General features: G+C 46.6%; 1 protein-coding gene and 1 pseudogene across 1 annotated transcript; both read left to right on the plus strand.

The window, feature by feature from the left end:
• The first annotated feature begins 521 nt into the window (after positions 1 to 521).
• Positions 522 to 3,745, plus strand: LOC117836165 (uncharacterized). Its single transcript, XM_034715543.2, has 5 exons — positions 522 to 1,182; positions 2,169 to 2,468; positions 2,731 to 2,949; positions 3,043 to 3,171; positions 3,325 to 3,745. Exons 1-5 carry the CDS (start codon positions 928 to 930, stop codon positions 3,559 to 3,561), a joined length of 1,140 nt encoding a protein of 379 aa, XP_034571434.1. The 5' UTR covers positions 522 to 927; the 3' UTR covers positions 3,562 to 3,745.
• Positions 3,746 to 13,047: 9,302 nt separating this feature from the next.
• LOC117835143 (subtilisin-like protease 1) lies at positions 13,048 to 19,698 on the plus strand (annotated as a pseudogene).
• The last annotated feature ends 202 nt before the right edge of the window (positions 19,699 to 19,900 follow it).

Here is a 19,900-nt window from a genome sequence, read left to right on the forward strand (position 1 = left end):
TAAGTGGCATGCTCTTCAGATAGTAATAGTAACTTCATCAATCTTGAGAATTTTGCCGACTCGGTCTTTCGAAAATGCTGATTATAGTTGCGTGCATATGCTTATAAAAATGAGTGTACGTGTGTGTATTCAAGTGTCTGCGTCTGCACCGTGTGATTCGAAAAATAAATTTTTCGAGTACAGAGTATGTAAACCAAAGTACCAAACTGTGCTCGGTATCTCTAGACGTGTCCATAGTCAACACATATCATAGCATACAGCACATATATTCTCTTGAAAGAATGTTCCAGTGCTCGTCATCAGAAACCCCATCACGCAACGTGGACCAAAGTCTGACCGCGATACACCTGTAAATCCGAAGGGAAAAAAAAGGACAGATAGAGACACAGCAGGCGAGTTGTGCATCCGTCTCGAAGCGCCACGCACCTTCCACACGTGTCGTTGCATGCGCACTTCACCACTTCACACACTGCTAGCAAAGCAGCTGCTCCTTCCCCAGTTGCACGCTACGCTACAGGCTAGCATCAGGCTCCCCAGTTGCGCCGGCCTCTCTTTCTCTCGCTCACACCTCCACACTCAACCGGAGTTTAGCTGACGATCTATATAAATCGCAACCAACCACGCAACAAGGCCAATCCATCTATCAGTCCATCCATCCGTTGCATCCTCGCAAGAAGCCGTCTCGTCTCTCGTTACGCCCCAAGAGAAAGGGCACGGAAAGCTCTATCTCCTCGCCAGTTTCAGGCTTTCGGCTCGTGAATTCCTCATCTTTTCAGCCACTTTGCCACCACCAGCGACCACCGGCCGACCGGCCCATCTCGCCCGGGTGGTCACGAGGAACCCACGGCCGTCGGCCCTTGCCGCAACTTGCAACAACCCTTTTTTCCTTATCTTTCCCGGCCCGTGGTATTAAAGGGAGGTGCAGCGATGGAGCAGCAGCAGCAGGTGAGGAGGAAGAGGAACGGCGTGGTGCAGGTGCAGGACGGCTCGGATATCCGGGCGCTGGTGGAGAACAAGGAGGCGTTCGCCAAGTTCGTCGACGACAGGTTCAGGAAGCTTGACGTAGACGGCGACGGGAGGCTGTCGGTCAAAGAGCTGCAGCCCGCCGTCGCAGATATCGGCGCCGCCATCGGGCTGCCGGCGAGGGGGTCGTCGCGGCAGGCCGACCACATCTACGCGGAGGTATGGTTTCGTACTTATTATTGTTATTGTTATTCTTATTCTTATTCTTATTCTTATTATTATTATTGCTACAAGAGCTTCAAATATAGAGCTGGCATGTGCGCCAATCGCACTTTGTAGTTAATAAAGTACATTTAAAAGTTTGAGCCGCGTATATTTCACTAATATTTGTCAGCTGCAAACTTATTTATTTAATTTGAAATGATAGTACAAATTTAGAGAATTTTGTCTCGGAATAAAACTAGCACTTTAGTTTTTTTTTTGCGAAACTAGCACTTTAGATTTTTTTTTGATTTTTTTTTTGAGAAACTAGCACTTTAAATTTTTGAATGGAGGGAGTCCTAAATAGCTACAAAACTAGCCTAAGTTTAAGTGCATCTGGGTATTCCCTGTTTATGTTTTCCCAAATCATATGGAGTTATCTGCGTTTTGACGTGCTTACTTATGTGGCTCCAAAGGTTCAAGAAATCGGGAAAGTTCTAGTGTACCAATATCAAGGCAATACAGATTCCCTCCATAACCATTCAAGTATTTTAATCTTGGCTATCGATATATTTTCTGTATGAAGATAGAGCATTTGAATATAATATGGTTCAATACACACCATAAGTCGCCATTAGAGTCTGAATGTCGGAGCATGTATTTTTGAGTGTCTCTGGCGCACTTCAGCTGGACTGACAAAATCAGCTAGGTCTTTCTGAAATTGATCACTCCTGTGTACCCAACATCAACCAGTAGCATCCTTTTCCATTCTGACTTTCTTTGGAAAATCCGAATAAATAGCATCACCTCATGTATATACTATATCCAGAACTTTCTGTGTGTCTGTGCGTTGCAGCTATTGTTGTTTTCTTTATCATTGGACATGTTGGGTCTATCTGGAATGATCCACAGGCACGGACAGCAAGACTATTGGGACAATACTGTACCCATAAATCCATAAATGAGATACGGAATAATTTGTGTTCTTGACTTCTTGCACACAGGTTCTTAACGAGTTCACTCACGGCAAGCAAGACTCCGTGAGTAAATCGGATTTCCAGCGCGTGCTGTCCGATATACTTCTTGGAATGGCGGCTGGGCTTCAGAGAGACCCCATCATGATCCTCAGAATAAATGGGGAAGACCTGAATGAATTTCTTGACAGTTCAAGGTATGAACCTGAAGCAGCGGCCATGTTTTCACAAGTAAATCCCGGAAACAATGCGTCGTTGCGCCAGTGCTTGTTGGCTGCTCTTCGACACCTGACGGTAGACCACGGCATGCCACCTGCTTCTGACTCTTGGGTAATTTGAATTTTCATTTACTAAGTTAGTCAGTTGATAATTATTGGTAGTACAAATTTTATCCCCTGCATTAATAGCTGAGATGACACGATATTCAGTTATGTAGCAAGGTGTGGAAAAAATTAGAATCCAGGCTGCCTGGGTTTTCATTATATAATCCAGGCTCATACATGTCCTAAACAATTACAAGTAGTCCTACCTACATAAGTACTGGAACATATATATGCAGATACAACTTACAATTGTTGGGTTCTTGTGACAGGTTGTGGAAAATATCATAGAGCCTGCAATGCAAAAGCTTACCTATGATCAGCTGGATCAGCCTGTTTCCCGAGAAGCATTTTTCCAAGAATTCAAAAAGTTCCTGAGCATCGTCACTCAGCGACTGCAACAGCACCCTGTGATTGTCGCACATACGGAGAACACCTTCGACGGGAATGGTATCAGGAGGCTGCTGTCGAACAAGTTCGAATTCGACAAGGTATGGGAAACGCGCTTCAAAAGTTGCAGTGTCATGATTGAGTAGTCAGTTGCATGACACTGATCACAATTTGCGTCACTGAACTTGTTCTAGCTGTTGGATTCGGTTTGGAGAGATGTGCCGAAAGAACACAAAGATAAAACATCGAAAGAGTACCTCCGAGTTGCGCTTGATAGAATTGCTGACTCTGCAAGCCTACCACCTTACGGAGCTGTTGATCAGGTAAACATATGTCGTTCTATAACCCACAGTTCAAATCCAATCCTCTATTTCAGAACCTACATGGAACGTCTGCAGTTCATCTTGCCTGTATTTAGTTTTAAATTTGAAATGTTCAGACTTTTAAGTGAGCTTTAACGATCAAACATCCAACAGGTGGATGCTGTGGTGAACGAAGCATTCAAGATGGCTAAAGCCGATGATGGGAAGGTGGTGGACGAAGCAGAGTTCAAGAAGCTTCTGACTGAGATCCTAGGAGCGATCATGCTGCAACTGGACGGCAACCCAATCTCTGTATCGACCAACACCGTCGTCCACGAGCCGATGTCCGCCCCCTCCCCCCTCTTGTCACCAACGCCGCTGTCTCCAATGGTGTCCTCCCCCAGTGAATAGAGAGAAGCTAATAACTGATGCAACGATGGAGAAGAATCTCCATTGAGCACTGGATATGATGAAGGTTTTCTTCATGTCACAGTGCAAGAACACTGGTGACTAGAAGATGCATATGTGGCTTGTAACTTGGATGCGTGTTTACCGTTGAAATAAGGCTTTTCCAAGCCAGACGTTGCGTGGTTAACAGAGGTGGTTTCGTTTCTTTTCCAGCTTTAGGAAGAGATGGAGCTGTTAAAAGGACTGCTAGTTCTTGATGCCATACAGGGAAATCAATGTTTGGCAAAGAATGTTTCGGTATGCCGAGTAATTACGAGGAGAGAGAAAGAGTTTTATCATACGTGACTAGGATACTGATATTAACGTGTGAGGATACTGATATTAACGTGTGAGGAGTTTTATGTAACGTGTGAGGAGTTCTATTTCTCATGACATAAGTTTTACTAGGATACTGATATTAATACGTGAGGAGTTTTATTCGCATAGGATACTGATATTAATGTGTGAGAAGTTTTATTACTATGATATTTATCTCGTACAATTATCAAGATTTCAGTATTTGATAACGATTCATCAGGTACCATTATCAAGTTTTACTAGAATATTGATATTAATGTGTGAGGAGTTCTATTCCCATACAATTTATCAGGTATAATTATCAAGATTTCAGTATTGTTAAATTGATAACGATGCAATGAAACTGCGGCATTGGTAATCGAGGAGTTTTATTCCCATGACCATAACATTTATCAGGTATAATTATCAAGATTTCAGTATTGTTAAATTGATAACGATGCAATCAGGTATAATTATCAAGATTTCAGTATTGTTAAATTGATAACGATGCAATGAAACTGCAGCATTGGTAACCGTGCAGCGAAAAAAAAAAGAGTTTCATCATACGTAGGAGGAGTTTTATTCCCATGACATTCGTTAGGTAACCGTGCAGATAAAAAAAAGAGTTTCATCGTATGTATGAGGAGTTTTATCCTCATGACATTCGTTAGATACAATTATCAAGATCCCAGTATTGATAATGATGTAATGAAATTGTGTATTAAAATTGATTTCATACGCACGAGTGGATCATCGTGCACGAGGCGAGCCGACGATGGCAAGAATCGGGAGAGGAGTCTCGATCTCTACTAGTGACGGTAAACAAGAGAGACGTGCGGACACAACAGCACGATGTCTCTTCGGAATATGTGCACGGTTGAAGATGACGTAACTTGTGGGCTCTGTGTCCTCTTTAGTATATGTGCATGGTTGTATAGATGATGTTGCATTCATCTTTTCTAAACTTAAGGAATAGAAGACCAAGGGGTTAATCTCCCCAGGATGAAGTTGGATCGAATTTGTATGGAATCTAATTTAAATAGCATTTTTTACTATATTTAAATTTCAAATTTAGATACTTTCGAATGTGATACAAAATGGATAGCTCAGATTCGGATTCGCAATTAAGTCTTGATTTGGTAAATATATATTCACTGTTTTTAATAAACTTATCACAAAATATATCACGAAGGGATCGAATATAACAAAATATAACACATGTCGATAACAATCACCCTTTGAAAATATTACAATAATATTTTAATATCAAATAAACAGAAGCATATAAAACATTTTACATTAATGAAATAAACAAATCAATTATTTGGAAATAATTAACATCAATAAATATACCAATTTCATACTTAGATTAAAACAATATATTTGTAGTACGGTTTAGTGATGCCTTTATCCTATATGAATACAGATAATATTGGAAATCCATCCATAGCCACCTTTATTTCATATACAAATTCGTATTTGAATTATGAAAAAAAATTGAATATCTACTTTAGTTACCACATTAAAAATGAATATGGATATATATTCATGTTTTTACGTATATGGATATCGAATAATTTGGATATCTGTATCACTTTTCACCCCTCCCACTCGACGCTTGGCGTTGTTGACGAAGAGTCTTATAAGAAAGATGACCCTCTAGGCCATAATTATGATTTGGTGATTGAATGATAATAGTATCATTAGAACTAACATGTGTATGAAAAATGAGCACTTGTAGGGTTTTATAGATTCAAGGACGCAAGACAAATGACGATATCGAAGCTAAGACAAGGAGAGGAATGAATTGGATTTATCCCATGCATAATTATCTTTTAGTCTGACCAAATGGTTTGGATTTTTGCATAATTATGTGTAATATTTCACAAGCTTTTCATAGAGTCCAAGATCATGAAAATCGGACTTCGGAGTAGAAAGTTATAATCAAAAATAAGATGTGCTGAAAAATGATTACCGGATGACCCGACGATGCCGTCAGACTTAGCAAAGAAACATCCGGCGCTTATAAAATGCACATAAAGGAGCATCCCATGATCCGATGCTACCATCGAAATTTGCATATTGACAATGTTCAGATAGCATATTTTCGTGAACATATGTATGGGATGATGATCGGAACATCCGACCCTTGAAAAATTGTGTGCATCGGACTTTTGGGCATCCATCAAACTTTTAGCATTCATCCGATGCTCAAAATGTGATTGAATGATCTAAATTTTTTTATAATCTTATTAAGAATTTCACAAGATTTCCAACAAGTACAAGATCTTCGAAATTAGAGTTCAGAGTTGAGTTGAGAGTTATGGCCAAAATATGGCACTGGACTAAGCGTCAGAGAAATTGGTACAACTGTTTGACTAGCTGTTGGAGCAATAGCTCTTTTGATGTGTTGGGCTATTTATACTCTTTCTACTCGCCCATTTGAAGTTGCTGCAGTGTGCAAGAGTTCATTAGAGTGCATATCACATTAAGAACACATCCATGTCACCAAAATGCTTATGTGATCATCAAAAGGCATTTAGCACAATCTTAGAGAGTGATTAGTGCTAGGAAACTAGAGTGAGTGAGTGCAAGATGTTGCCATATTGTACGTGGTTCTAGGAGTGAACCTACATTGTATGTTTAGTGCGCCAGCACCTTAAGACCTTGGTGGCTTGCCAGCAAATCTTCGACCCTCCAGCTTGGTGTGGAGCGGCGACGTTGATCGTGTGCGGGGATGAGGAGATCCCTTCCATCATGGAGAAAGCTTTGTAGTGGAGACGGTGTCAAGGTGATCGGAAGAAAGGAAGTGGTGAGCCTTCCTTTATGGCAATCTTCTCATCCGGCTTGGCAAGAGCCTTTGTGGCGAGCCTAAGACCAAGACCATGAGAGACTTGCTGACCAGGAGTACATTCTTGGAGGAGCTCCAACGTGAACTATGGGTGGCATTTGCCTATCGATACCACGGGATACATCGCTGTGTAGAGTTTGTATCCTTCCTAACCCACTCCTTTACGTTTTCGTATTTCTAAATGAACTTCCATAGTGTAGTTCTTGCTAGAGTTTGGTTCTAGGTTGCAAGATCTTTGTGGGTGGATAGTTTCACTAGATGAATCATAGTTGCACATCTAGATTGTATGATCTAGTTTATATTTTTATGCAAAGTAGTGGAAGTCATAGCTTAGGGTTTTAAATTTGTCTAATTCACCTCTCCCTTTCTTAGACTACAAGTACTTGTTTCCTTTCAAGACTCTTCTTCGCGTCCCAATAAAACTTAGCACAAATCTTGATGTTGGTCCAGTACTCGGTGTATTCTCCATCTACTTAAGATGCAAAAAAGATAATGATGGTGGGCATTGCTTTGAACCCTATTTTGTTCCTTCCAACCTTTAGTACCTTATTACCACCAGCTTTTCAGATATCACACATTATATATCAGGATATAATAGCTGTTCGAATTCAATTCTTGCCTTTCTATATATTTTGACCAAAAATGTAAGCCCAGCACAGTAATTTGGATTAGCCGTCTACATTCATGCGATAAGTGCAAATGCGTTGTGTATTGGTCGGCGTTACTCTGAATATTGCCCACATTCTTATCAAAATCTGAGGCCAAACTGGCACAAAGTTATTATAATCAATTGTTGGATTCCATATTGAAAGCGAGAATAGTACACGCATAATTGAATTCATTCATTTGAGTTGAACGTATTACATTATATAGGAAAAGGAAGAAGCTGGACAAGCCATAGGAACTGAACGGCACAGTAGGTGGAAGGCCATCCGCAGGAGCCTATCAATGCATGCTTGCGCAGGAGACACAAGCTGGAAGGATTAGTCATCAATGCAAGGATTAGCTATCTAACACGCCCCTGCAGTTAGAGCGTCGCTGGAGCGGACGTTCAAACTGGACCGAAACTCGGTGAAGACAGACATCGGGAGTTCCTTGGTGAAGATGTCGGCATATTGTGTCATCATGGGCACATGAAGAACGTGGACCTGGCCAAGAGCAACACACTCATGGATGAAGTGAAGATCGATCTCCACATGCTTCGTACGCTGATGTTGAACGGGGTTGGTGGAGAGATAGACCGCGCTGATGTTGTCACAATAGACAAGAGTAGCCTGACGGAGAGGAGAATGTAACTCATCTAGTAGTTGCCATAGCCAACTCGCCTCAGCAACCCCATTAGCCACTACGCGGTACTCAGCCTCAGCACTGGAGCGAGAGACTGTTTGCTGCCATTTGGAAGACCAAGATATAAGATTGTCACCCAAAAGGACTCCATAACTGGATGTAGACTTCCGTGTATAAGGGCAGCCCGCCCAATCTGTGTTAGTGTAAACAACCAAGTCTGCCGGAGATGTCTGATACAAGATCAGCCCATGATCAAGGGTGCCACGAAGATAGTGAAGAATCCGCTTGATGAGCGCAAGATGTGGCTCTCTGGGATCATGCATGAATAAGCAGAGCTGCTGAACTGCATAAGAGATGTCAGGACAGGTGAATGTCAAATACTGAAGAGCTCCGGTGAGGCTATGGTAGTCTATGGCATCGGCCATAGGTGGTCCATCACTAGAGAGCTTGGAATGTCTGTCGACAGGTGTACTGCAACGCTTACACTCTGACATACTAGCTCGCTCAAGAATTTCTAGAATATAGTGATGCTGAGAGAGGTGCATAGAACCATGCTATCTGGTCACTGATAATCCCAGGAAACGATGGAGCGGACCGAGATCCTTCATAGAAAATTCTTGCTGGAGGGCAGTGACCGTCCGGCAAAGGAGGAACTCAGATGAGGCTATAAGGACAATATCATCCACATAGAGTAATAGGTAAACTGTGTCTTATCCTCATTGAAACTGAATACTCATGTGTCTGACTTTGCCTCATGAAATCCAAGTGAAATAAGATGAGTTGCAAACCGATTGTACCATGCACGTGGAGCCTATTTCAGCCCGTAGAGAGATTTTTTGAGCCGGCAGACATAGTTAGGGTGGGCCAGATCAACAAATTCAGAGGGCTGCACACTGTATACTATCTCAGAGAGGGTTCCATGGAGGAACGCATTTTTCACATCTAGTTGATGAACTGGCCAGTCACGGGAGAGAGCCAACGTCAGAACCGTCCGAATAGTGGCCAGTGTGACCACTGGGCTAAAGGTTTCGGCGTAGTTGATGCCGGGGCGTTGAGTGAAACCACGGAGGACCCAACATGCCTTATAGCGATTGAGAGTCCCATCTAGATGAAGCTTGTGCCAATAGACCCACTTGCTAGTCATGAGGTTGATGCCAGACGGGCGAGGAATGAGAGTCCATGTTTCATTTGCCTGGAGAGCATCAAATTCCTCTTGCATGGCAGCACACCAATTGGGATCTGCTAGAGCACCGCGGTACGTCTTCGGAATGGGCGAGAGGGCAGTGGCGTGAAGGTTCAGCCAATCTGTCGGAAGGCGAAAGCCGGCCTTCCCCCAGGTGATCATCTAGTGATTTTTCACCACTGGCGTTATGAGGAGAATAATCGACGGAGCACCAATCCGACTACGAGCTGCTGGTGCCAGGGCAGTTGATGATGAAGGGCCCTGGACCGAGCTCACAGTAGGCATGCTTGATGCAGCAGCAAGGCCCAGCAGCGACTCCATGCCAGGCGTTGTAACGTCAGGCATGTCCGCTGTATTAGCGGTGATGCTGGACACAAGGTCCGGTGGGTATAGAACCGGCCCGGCTCCGCTGGCAGCAACCCACGGCTAAAAAGCAACGGGGGCAGCAGGGCTAGACTGGTGGGCAGTAGGGCATGGTGGCGACACAATGCTAGATCTAGACATGCTAGGCACGGCTGCTGGACTAGTAGCGACACCGAGCACAAGGTCCGGGTGGTGCAGAGGCAGCCCGGCTCCGCTGGCAGCAACCCACGCCTGAGAAGAAGTTCGGACAGTAGGGCCGGACTGGTGGGTACCTGCAGGGGTCCGCAACCCAATGGGTAGTGGAGAAGAGTCTATATCGAACAAGAAATCAAGGTCAGTGCACGACGGTGCACTCCCCATGTTAGCGAATGGGAACGAGTGCTTGTCAAACGTGACATGCCGAGAGAGAATGACCCGATTGGAGCTCATATCCAGACACCGGTAACCTTTATGCTTGGAAGAATAACCTAGAAACACACAGCATGGAGCGCGGAGAGAGGTTGTGTGGCAATGGTGGCGGAAAGTTTAGGATAGCAACGACACCCGAAAACCCGAAGGTGCTCATAGGAAGGGGGGAGCCATGGAGAGCGAAATATGGGGTTGAAAGACCAAGGGTTTTGGTAGGGTGTCGGTTGATGAGATAGGTGGCAGTATGGAGAGCTTCAACCCAGTACTGAGGTGGCATGCTAGACTGAAAAAGAAGAGATTGAACAACATTGTTGATTGACCGAATGGCACGCTCAACCTTGTCATTCTGCTGGGAAGTGTAGGGACACGACATGCGGAGTGCAACACTGTGAGTGAGAAAGAACGAGCGTGCAGAGAGGTTGTCAAATTCTCTCCCATTATCACACTGAACGGATTTAATGGTGACACCGAACTATGTGTGGACGTGCGCAAAGAAGTGGGAGATAGTGGAAAAAGTATCTGACTTCAAGCGCAAGGGAAATGACCAAAAAAATTGGAACAATCATCGAGGATGACTAAGTAGTATTTGTAACCAGAGACACTAGCAACAGGAGAGGTCCAAAGGTCACAATGTATTAAATCAAAATTCTGACTAGCACGCGAGGTGGAGGATGCAAAGGGTAGCCGAACATGGCGACCAAGCTGGCATGCATGACAGAGAGTATCCATGGTTCCTTTATTATAGGGAATAGCAGTGGTACTAGCTAAATGATGAAGAGCTTCGGTGCCAAGGTGACCAAGAAGATGATGCCAAAGTAGGGGGGCTGTGGCGACCATGGCATAGGAGTTGGGTGGTGCAGGCAGCAGAGAGTAGAGGTCTCCAATGCTATTGCACCTGGTGATCACACTTCTGGTCTGAAGGTCCTTCACCGAAAGGCCGCATGGGTCAAACTCAACGGAACAGTTATTATCAATGGTAAAGCAACAAACAGAAATGAGGTTCTTGATTATTTGCAGTGTGACTAGCACATTGCTAACAGTAAAATGACCATGGGAGGTGGGGATTTGTGTGGAACCAATAGACGTGACAGGAATCAAAGAACCATTGCCAACAATGATATGAGAAAGCGAGTCATAGGAGTTGGAATGGGGGGGTGGAAAGGTTACCGGCGGCCAAAGTCATATGGTTACCGGCTCCGGAGTCCATGTACCAATCTGTTGAAGGCGGTGGCGTCAGCTGCATCGTGTTGAAGGCTTGTGCCAGCGCTTCCTGATCCCAACCCCCAGTACTTGCGGTAGGGTGTTAGACCATGGGCGAGCCGGGCATGCCCATGCCATAACCCACACCGTAGGGCATACCTATGTTGTAGGGAACTCCGTAGCCGGGCGGCAAGCCAGCAGGCCCAGTGACTCTAGAGTGTGCTGTCAGGGCATGGAAGGGTGCCCGGTTCGGTAACGGAGGGCGCGCATTGGGGCCACCAGCAGGAGGACGAGGCGCGCTAGGCCAGATCTGCACAGTGCCTGTCCTTGGGTTGAACCAAGACGGCAGCCACGAGCCTTGAGTGCTCGGTGCGGCAGATGGCTTGCCTTGGCCGCCACCATTGCCGTGATTGTAACGGCGGTGATGGTTGTTCTACCGGTTGCTGCCTGAGCTGACAGAGCCTCCAGGAGTGCCGCTTGAAGTGCCTTGGGAGGCGCTGTGGCCACCGGTGCTGCCACTGGGAAATGTCGAGACGCCACCACCGTGTGTGCCAGAATTAGGAGGGCGCATTCCAGAGCCCGTGGAGAGGAAAGCAATTGATGGCAACAGGCTCCGGTCGGCGAGCGTGATCTCTTCTAGGAGGAGGTCGTTGCAGACATCGTCGAAAGACAAAAACGGTTTCTATCACTTGAGGAGGGCTGCCATGTGTGTCAACCGTCCATTGAGGTCACGTAGAATGGCCAAAACAAGGGTCCGATCGAGGACATGTTCACCCAGATGACCAAGCTGATCTGCCATGGTTTTAAATTTGTGACAGTAATCCAAAATATTGAGATCACCTTGAACGAAAGTGCGAAACTCTACGTCAAGGATCATGGCGCAAGTTTTTTGCGACGAAAATGTCTTCAAGGCCGAGCCAAACTTGCCGATTGGAGGCACCTACTGTCATGACACTCTCTAGTAAATTGGGAGAGATGGTGCCAAAAAGCCAAGAGACTACGACACAGTCCATGCGGTGCCACAGGGCGATGTCGGGGAAGGCATCGTCAGAGAGGACATGCTCGTCGAGTGCGTATTTGCCAAGGGTGATGAGGTGGAGGCCACGCCACTTCGGATAGGTGGTGGAACCGAGCTCGAGGACGATGGGAACCAGCGCCTTGATGTTCATGATGGTGACCGCCTGGGCATGGAGATTGGCGACGAGGACGGCGTCAGCCTCGGCCTCCCGGCGGCCACGCTCAGCCTCCTTATGCGCAGCCTCGACGAGTTCGGCGATGCACCTCTGTTCCTCATTGGCACGTCAACGATTAGCTATGGCACGCTGGTCGCACTCCTGACAAAGGAGTTGGACCTCTCTGCATAGGCGCTCAAGCTCGGCATGGTCGCCGGCCATGAGAATGCTCAAGCTCGGCGTTTGATGCGGAAGTAGTAGGTCATAGGAGCGAGGAGTGACGCTTACTGATACCATGAAAGCAAGAATAGTACACGCATAATTGAATTCATTCATTTGAGTTGAACGTATTACATTATATAGGAAAAGGAAGAAGCTGGACATGCCATAGGAACTGAACGACGCAGTAGGTGGAAGGCCATCCGCAGGAGGCTATCAATGCATGCGTGCGCAGGAGACAGAAGCTGGAAGGATTAGTCATCAATGCAAGGATTAGTTGTCTAACACATATGTTTAACATTTTGCAAAAATAGCATATTGCTCAGCGTGTATAAAGACTATCATGAACATCATCTTGATCTCCATCATCTTCATCCTCCTTTTCTTTTGGAAGATTTTCCTAGCCGGTTCAGGTGTTGCACAGACAATGTCATCCTTTTCATATCTCTTGCTGCAAGTGCTCTCCTCCACCATCCTCTTTTCTCCTGCACCTGCGCTATCCTACATCAATTCAGATGTGAGCTTCCACCATGTACAACAAGAACCTTCAAGATATCGAACCCACGTAGTAATCGTCGAGCCATAGCCCGAAACTGACATGGGGCACCGTCATTGGCACGAGTCCTTCCTGCCGAACACCCTGACAGACTCTGGCAAGCCACGCCTCGTGCACTCCTACATGGAGGTGTTAAGTGGCTTTGCCGCAAGGTTGACCGATTCTAAGCTCGACGCGGTGGCCAGGAGACCGGGGTTCGTGTGCGCGTTCCCAGAGCGCACACTTGCGACGATGCACTCGCCAGCGTTCCTCGGGCTGACGAGAGGCATCGGGTTCTGGAACGACGTCGGGTACATGAAGGGTGTAATAGTCAGCCTGCTCGACAGCGGCATCCACGCGCCACACCCTTCCTTCGACAATCATGGCGTCATGCCGCCCCCTGCGAGGTGGAAGGGCGCGTGCGAGGGATCCAATGCCTGGTACAACAACAAGCTCATCGGTGCCAAGTCGTTCATCGCGGGCGGCGACACCGGAGATGACATCGGGCACGGCACACACACGGCATCCACGGCGGTGGGGAACTTCCTCGCCAGCGCCTCGCGAGATGGCCTTGCCGCTGGGATGGCGGTGGGGACCGCACCGACCCGTGTAACAACTCTGCCTTAATTAGGTGTAATTAAACCTAAATAAGTCATTAGTCACTAAGCAAAAGGGGTGAAATGTCCTTTTTGAACCAAAAAAGCTCTTTTTTGAGTTAAATATAAAACTTGAATTTTTATATACAAACTTGAAATTTTGCCCAAATAAGAGTTGTAAAAATTTTAATTTCAAATAACTTTTGTTAAAAACACTTTGGCTAATCAGAGTGGGAGAAGGTCAAAAACAAGAATCCAACTAGGAGTACATTAAACCCTACAAACAACCTAAGTCCTGGAATTCAAGTATTTACTCAACTTTGCAACCTGCTATCTCACAATTTCACATCTAACCTCAAGTCAAGAATTTAATAAAAGTTGTAGTCCCTTGAGTGTGTTCCAATTTTGTTACACTAACCCAGGTCCAAATCGAAACCTAACCTACTCAAAAACTTGGTCAAAGTCGGGTAAAACAGTCAACTACTCAAAAACTTGGTCAAAGTCAGGTAAAACAGTCAACTTAGCCCTCTAGGCATTCTAGCTCTAAGTTTGGAAACCGTCCAGAGTGCGCCTTTTGACGAGTGTGTTCCTCCAAATTTTTGAACTAAACTCAAGAAAAGCCCTTAATAGAAGTTGAAGTCCTAAGATTGAAGAGCAAATCCTTAAATAGCATCTTGGTCTAATTCAACTTAGAAGTTGTCCAAAATTCGAGTCAAAAATAGCCAAACTCCTGGAATTCCACCAAATCGGCTGAAATGTCTCAAGTCTGAAATATCTGGTTTTTGGCAAATTTTGGCTCGAGTTATTTCCAAATCCTTTCAAAATCTAAACAAACACTTTTAATAAAGTTTGAACTACGACCATAGTACTACAAGTTTGCTTAAGAGTCATTCGAACATTTAGTTTGAAAATCTTGAGTGGAGGGCTCCCAAAGCCGGTCTTGTTGCTGCCCGGCGTTGCCTCGACGCCAGCGCGCCCGAGCATGTTCACCCGCGCGCCGCCCAACCGGCACCCGCGCCTTCATCTCCCACGCATGCCACGCCACCGCCGGGCACCGGCCATGCCGCCGCCCCCAATCCGGCGCTTGACGCGACCAGACGCACGCTCGCCCTCGCCAATCCTCCCGCCCGGCAAAACCGCGCTTGCCCGACCCTATCTCCCTCGACCAATGCACTGGGGATCCTATCCCCGGAACTCCGCTTCTCTGGCCAATGGCGCCTCCGGCCAATGACCGCCTCGCCCACACACCAGCTCCCCTCGGCCTTATCCTCCCGCGCCCGAGGCCCCGCCTCGACCCTTTACTCCACCTCTGCCCCATAAAAGGGCCAAGCCCACCATCACTGCCACCCTTCGCCACCTCCCGCACACCGCGCCCCTATTTTCCTCTGCGCCGCCGCTAGGCTCCCATGGAGCTCCCACCTCCGTACCACCCCGCGCTCTGACGACCTCTCCGCCCGTTTCGCCACCCCTCCAAGCACGTCCCCGAGCCGCTTGTTGCCCTCCCGACGCTGCCGGTGTGCCGGAACGCCGCCCGCACCGCCACCCGCCATGCCAAGTCGCCGCCGCCGTGTTCCGACCCTCGCCGGCCATCTCCGTCACCCCAACTTCACCAACTCGAGCTCAGGTGAGCCCCTGCGCCTCTCCGGCAACTTGTTGCCCGATCCCCGCCGGCGAATCGCTGGGGATTTCGCCGCTGCCGCCGTGCGCACCCCCGGGGACGACATTGCATCTTCCCCAATCTTTCCAGGGGCCTAGGCGCAAAACTCAGGGACCCCTACATGAATAAACCACAGACATAGGGGGTAGAGTGCAAGTTTGCCACGGTTTTTGGTTTAAAATTGGCAGAAAAAGGTTTAAACTTTGTAAATGCCTAGTAAATCGTACAAAAATCAGAAAAATATCAAATCACTTTTGTTGGAATCCTTGTTCTGTCTAGTTTCTTACAAAAATAAGTTTGCTCATGTTACTATTGAAATTTATATCCTATAGTTTTATTTCTTGCTTAGGCCTTTTAAATCATAGTAAATAAGAAGAAAAATGAGAAAAAGGTAAATCCAACTCTGTGGAGTATGTTTCAGTGAATAGAAGCTCAGAAAAAATATTTAGGGCCCTGGAGTAGAACTTAAAGTTCCTGTTTTAACCTTATATTTGAAATCTAGGGTTAAATCTTACTTTTTGCATAAGTTTTAATCCAGAGCTGAGAAAAATATGAAACCACTTAGAGTAGCTCAGTTTTGAGAGGTAGTATACAGAAAGAAACCCACCTTCCATGTAAAGCATATTTAAATAGGAGATAAATAGGCGAAATAGTTGTCCGTCTCCAAAAATTATGAAAAATTCACCAAAGCTTCTGTAACACACCTTCAACCTACTGGTAAAATTTCACCCTTAAATTCACTGTAGGTTTGGAGATAGAAATAGTTAAGAGCATGCTACCTTTAATGATGATATGCTTTTAATTCTTTTTATGGTAATCCAATGGCTCCCAAAATTTTACAGTAACTTATTAATGACTTTAGTGAGGTGCTGTAATTTTCTCAGTACCTTTGGTTGCTCTTTGTTTGTGGAACCATTTTTGGCTAAGTAATCGAGTTAAAGGAATAAGAAGAAATATAAATCCTACTAAGCTAAATAAGTAATTTTGGAAGAGATAAAAAACATTCAAAAGTGAATAATCCTCCAAATGCACTTGAACGACCTCCCACCTTCCTTGTGCAACTCTAAGTTGCAAGAACCTAAATGTGTACGCAGTCACCATCAAAGTCAACCTCAAGTTTAAACCGACCGCCTTGCTTTATGAAGTTAAAGAAAGTAAAACCTTGTTTAGGTGAATGTAACCTACATGCAACTTTCTTTCTACCAATAAGCCATGCCTTGCATCATTTGTGTACACGCATGAATAAACTAAACTCTTGGATATGCATGTCGTGTAGAAGCTAATCTCGCCGACGGAACCTACGAGCTCCACCCTACGCCGGACGACGAACTTGCTGCGGAGCTTCATCACTTGGAAGTCGAGCCCGAGCTAGATCAAAACCCTGAGGAACCGATAACTTTTCCTGAATGAAAGCCCCAGTGCATGAATTCCCCGTTTTAAATTTATGCAAGTTATTGATGCTTATGATTTTGCATTTACATTTGTAGAAGTTGATTGAAACCGTAGATGCATGAACTTAGTACCTTGATCTGAATACTAGTTGTTAAGGTCGAGTAGCTACAATGCTTAATAGGTCTCGGTAAAAGTTAAGTGTTTTTCTGTCACTCGCGAGTTATAGGAGTTGAGTGCTTTACTTATGTTGCAACTATAAGGACGATGGACGGGGTCGGGCTTATGTTCGATACTTGGTGGTTTGCCCCGTCTGTCTACATGAAATGGACTAAGGTCGAAACGTGTTGGCGTTCGTGATCAAGTGTTTGAAAGTTCTAATCTCGTACCTAGTATGGGATGGGGAAGCCTAGTACCTGATTGAACTAGGGCGTGGCTTATACTCCTGCTGTTCCTGGAACGAGGTTACCATGGTGCATCATGTGGGTGCAAGTGTGGTCACAGTACGGCAAGAGGCCGGGACTGTGGAGCATTGCATGCTAAGGGATGTTTGACCCTAACACGTGCCTGGGGATCGATGGGGATGGTTAACAAATGAAGCGATCCTTCGTGGTGCGCGGATGTCGTGAGATTAGGTTCGCCATGCATGGTTAATAAATTCGAATCGATTCGTCTGCCTCTCACAGTTTGGGACTGCTTGATCGCTATTTTGCACTGAGTAAAGATGGAACATGTTGATTTTAATCTTGATGCTTATTCTTTAATTGCTTGGAAAACTATGCTTGGTTAGTATAAGTTGCTAATCTAGACTGGTTAATGAACGTAGAACTTGAGCTAAAATATTGAAAATAAGGACCGACTATAGACGCATTTGGCAAAACAAATCCAAAGCCAAAAATCCTTGCATATCTAGGAGTTGGTCACAGTATTTATCACTGTCGGGTCAGTCTTGTTGAGTATTAGTTGTTCAACCTTGTTGTGGCTTAACTTTTCACGTAACGTCGATAGTATGGTTGCTGGCACCACTTGGCCTACCCAGCTCCCTCCGGGCTGGACAGTCGAGTGGGATCCCTCCTCAGATGGCGAGGGTAGGGATCATTGATGTCATGATCGGCTTCGTCATGATATCATGTATTGACATTTAGCTTTCGCTTGTTTTACTTCACTTCGAACCTTGCAAACTTGTTTGAATTTCGAAAAAACTCTGATGTAATAATTTGTTGAACTATGTTAACGTGATGGGAATGTTGTAATCTTTGTGCTACTCACCTTCGTGTGAGCAATGCTTCTCGATTCTGTGTAAGTGGTTTATCGGATGAAATCCAACGGACGACCCAGTTGACTTGCTTAAAGTGCATGATCGCGTGTCAGGCGACTTAAGTGCATTTTAGCCAGATTAATTTGGGCAATTCCGCCACAACCTGCCACGTCGCCATGTACAAGGTGTGTAGCCCGCGGTGGTGCGAGAGCTCTGCCATTCTTGCCGGACTTGACGCGGCGATTAAGGACGGGTCGATGTGCTCTCCCTCTCGCTTGGTGGCACCAAGAGCTTGGAGTTCGATCAGGACCCTATCGCCATCGGCGCGTTCAGCGCGGTGTTGAAGGGGATCCCCGTGGTCTGTGCGGCCGGCAACATTGGCCCCACGGCGTCGTCTGTCGTCAACGACGCACCGTAGTTTCTCACGGTCGCTGCCGGCTCAGTGAACCGGAGCTTCCCGGCGGACGTGCAGCTTCTCAAGGGCCCACGCGTCGTTGGAGAGACCTTGACTCAGGCCACAAACTCAAGCTCCAAGCCGTATCCTCTCCTCTATTCCGAGGAGCAGCAGCACTGCGACTACTCCGCCGAAGACAGCAGCATCGCCGGCAAGATCGTTGTTTGCGAGGCCAACGGTGGCTTAGCGGACAAATCGATCATCCGTGACCTGAGGAGTGCTGCGGCGGGTGGCGTGGTGCTGATAAATGCCGACATCAATGGCTACACCACCGTGCTCCGGGATTATGGCCCCGGCGTCATGCAAGTGACTGCCGCCGATGAGATCAACATCACGGATTATGCGACATTGACAAACAACCATTCCGCAGCGACGTTCACGTTCAACAACACGGAGATTGGTGTCCGGTCATCCCCAACTGTCGCCTCGTTCTCGGGCCGCGGCCCAAGCACGGTCACCCCCGGCTTGCTCAAGCGGACATCCTGGCTCCGGGGCTCAACATCCTCGCCGCGTGGCCACCGTTGGGCATGACCGCCGTCGAGTCGTTCAACATCATATCCGGCACGTCGATGGCGATGCCGCACACCAGCGGCATTGCTGCGCTCGTCAAGAGCGCCCACCCAGACTGGTCGCCGGTGGCCATCAAGTCAGCCATCCTGACAACATCTGACGCCGTTGACAAAAATGGTAAACTCATCCTCGACGAGCAGCGCAAGAGGGCCGGCGCGCACGCGACGGGCGCCGAGCATGTCAATCCCACGAGAGCTGCTGATCCCGGCGTTGTTTACGACCTCGGCGTGCCAGAGTACGCCGGCTACATCTGCGCGCTGCTAGGCGACCGGGCCCTGGCAACCATCGTGAGGAACTCGAGCCTGAGCTGCTCGGGTCTGCTCAAGACGCCGGAGGTGCAGCTGAACTACCCCACCATAACCGTGCCGCTGCAGCCGACGCCGTTCACGGTGAACCGGACGGTGACGAACGTGGGGCCGGCGGAGTCCACGTACATGGTGAAGGTGGACGTGCCGGGGTCGCTGACGGTGCACATTTCGCCCTTGACACTGGTGTTCTCTAGGGCTGGAGAGAAGAAGACGTTCAGCGTGACGGTCAGCGGCCAAGGCGCAGATGGGCAAGCTGTCGTTGACGGGAGCTTGAGCTGGGTGTCAGGGAATCATGTTGTTCGAAGTCCGATCGTCGCCATTTTCGGTCTCGCCCGTCCTCGGCTCATGTCATGACGAATGTCTGATCTGCTTCCAATCTTCAGAGCTGCATCTCAAAAAATAAACCGTGTAATACTACATACTTCCTTCGTTCCAAATTGTAGGTCGTTTTAGTTTTTTAAGGTTCATAGATATTATTATGCATATCTAGATATAGTGTATGTGTAGGTGTATAATAATATCTATGAACCTAAAAAAGTCAAAACGACCTACAATT

The sequence above is a fragment of the Setaria viridis genome, chromosome 9, assembly GCF_005286985.2.
Source record: "Setaria viridis chromosome 9, Setaria_viridis_v4.0, whole genome shotgun sequence".
Taxonomy (NCBI): Eukaryota; Viridiplantae; Streptophyta; class Magnoliopsida; order Poales; family Poaceae; genus Setaria; species Setaria viridis.

Coding starts and splice junctions, on each gene's coding strand:
- LOC117836165 (XM_034715543.2), top strand. CDS start 928: ATGGAGCAGCAGCAGCAGGTGAGGAGGAAGAGGAACGGCGTGGTGCAG. Junction 2,950..3,042: donor ACAAGTTCGAATTCGACAAG/GTATGGGAAACG, acceptor AACTTGTTCTAG/CTGTTGGATTCGGTTTGGAG. Junction 3,172..3,324: donor CTTACGGAGCTGTTGATCAG/GTAAACATATGT, acceptor AACATCCAACAG/GTGGATGCTGTGGTGAACGA.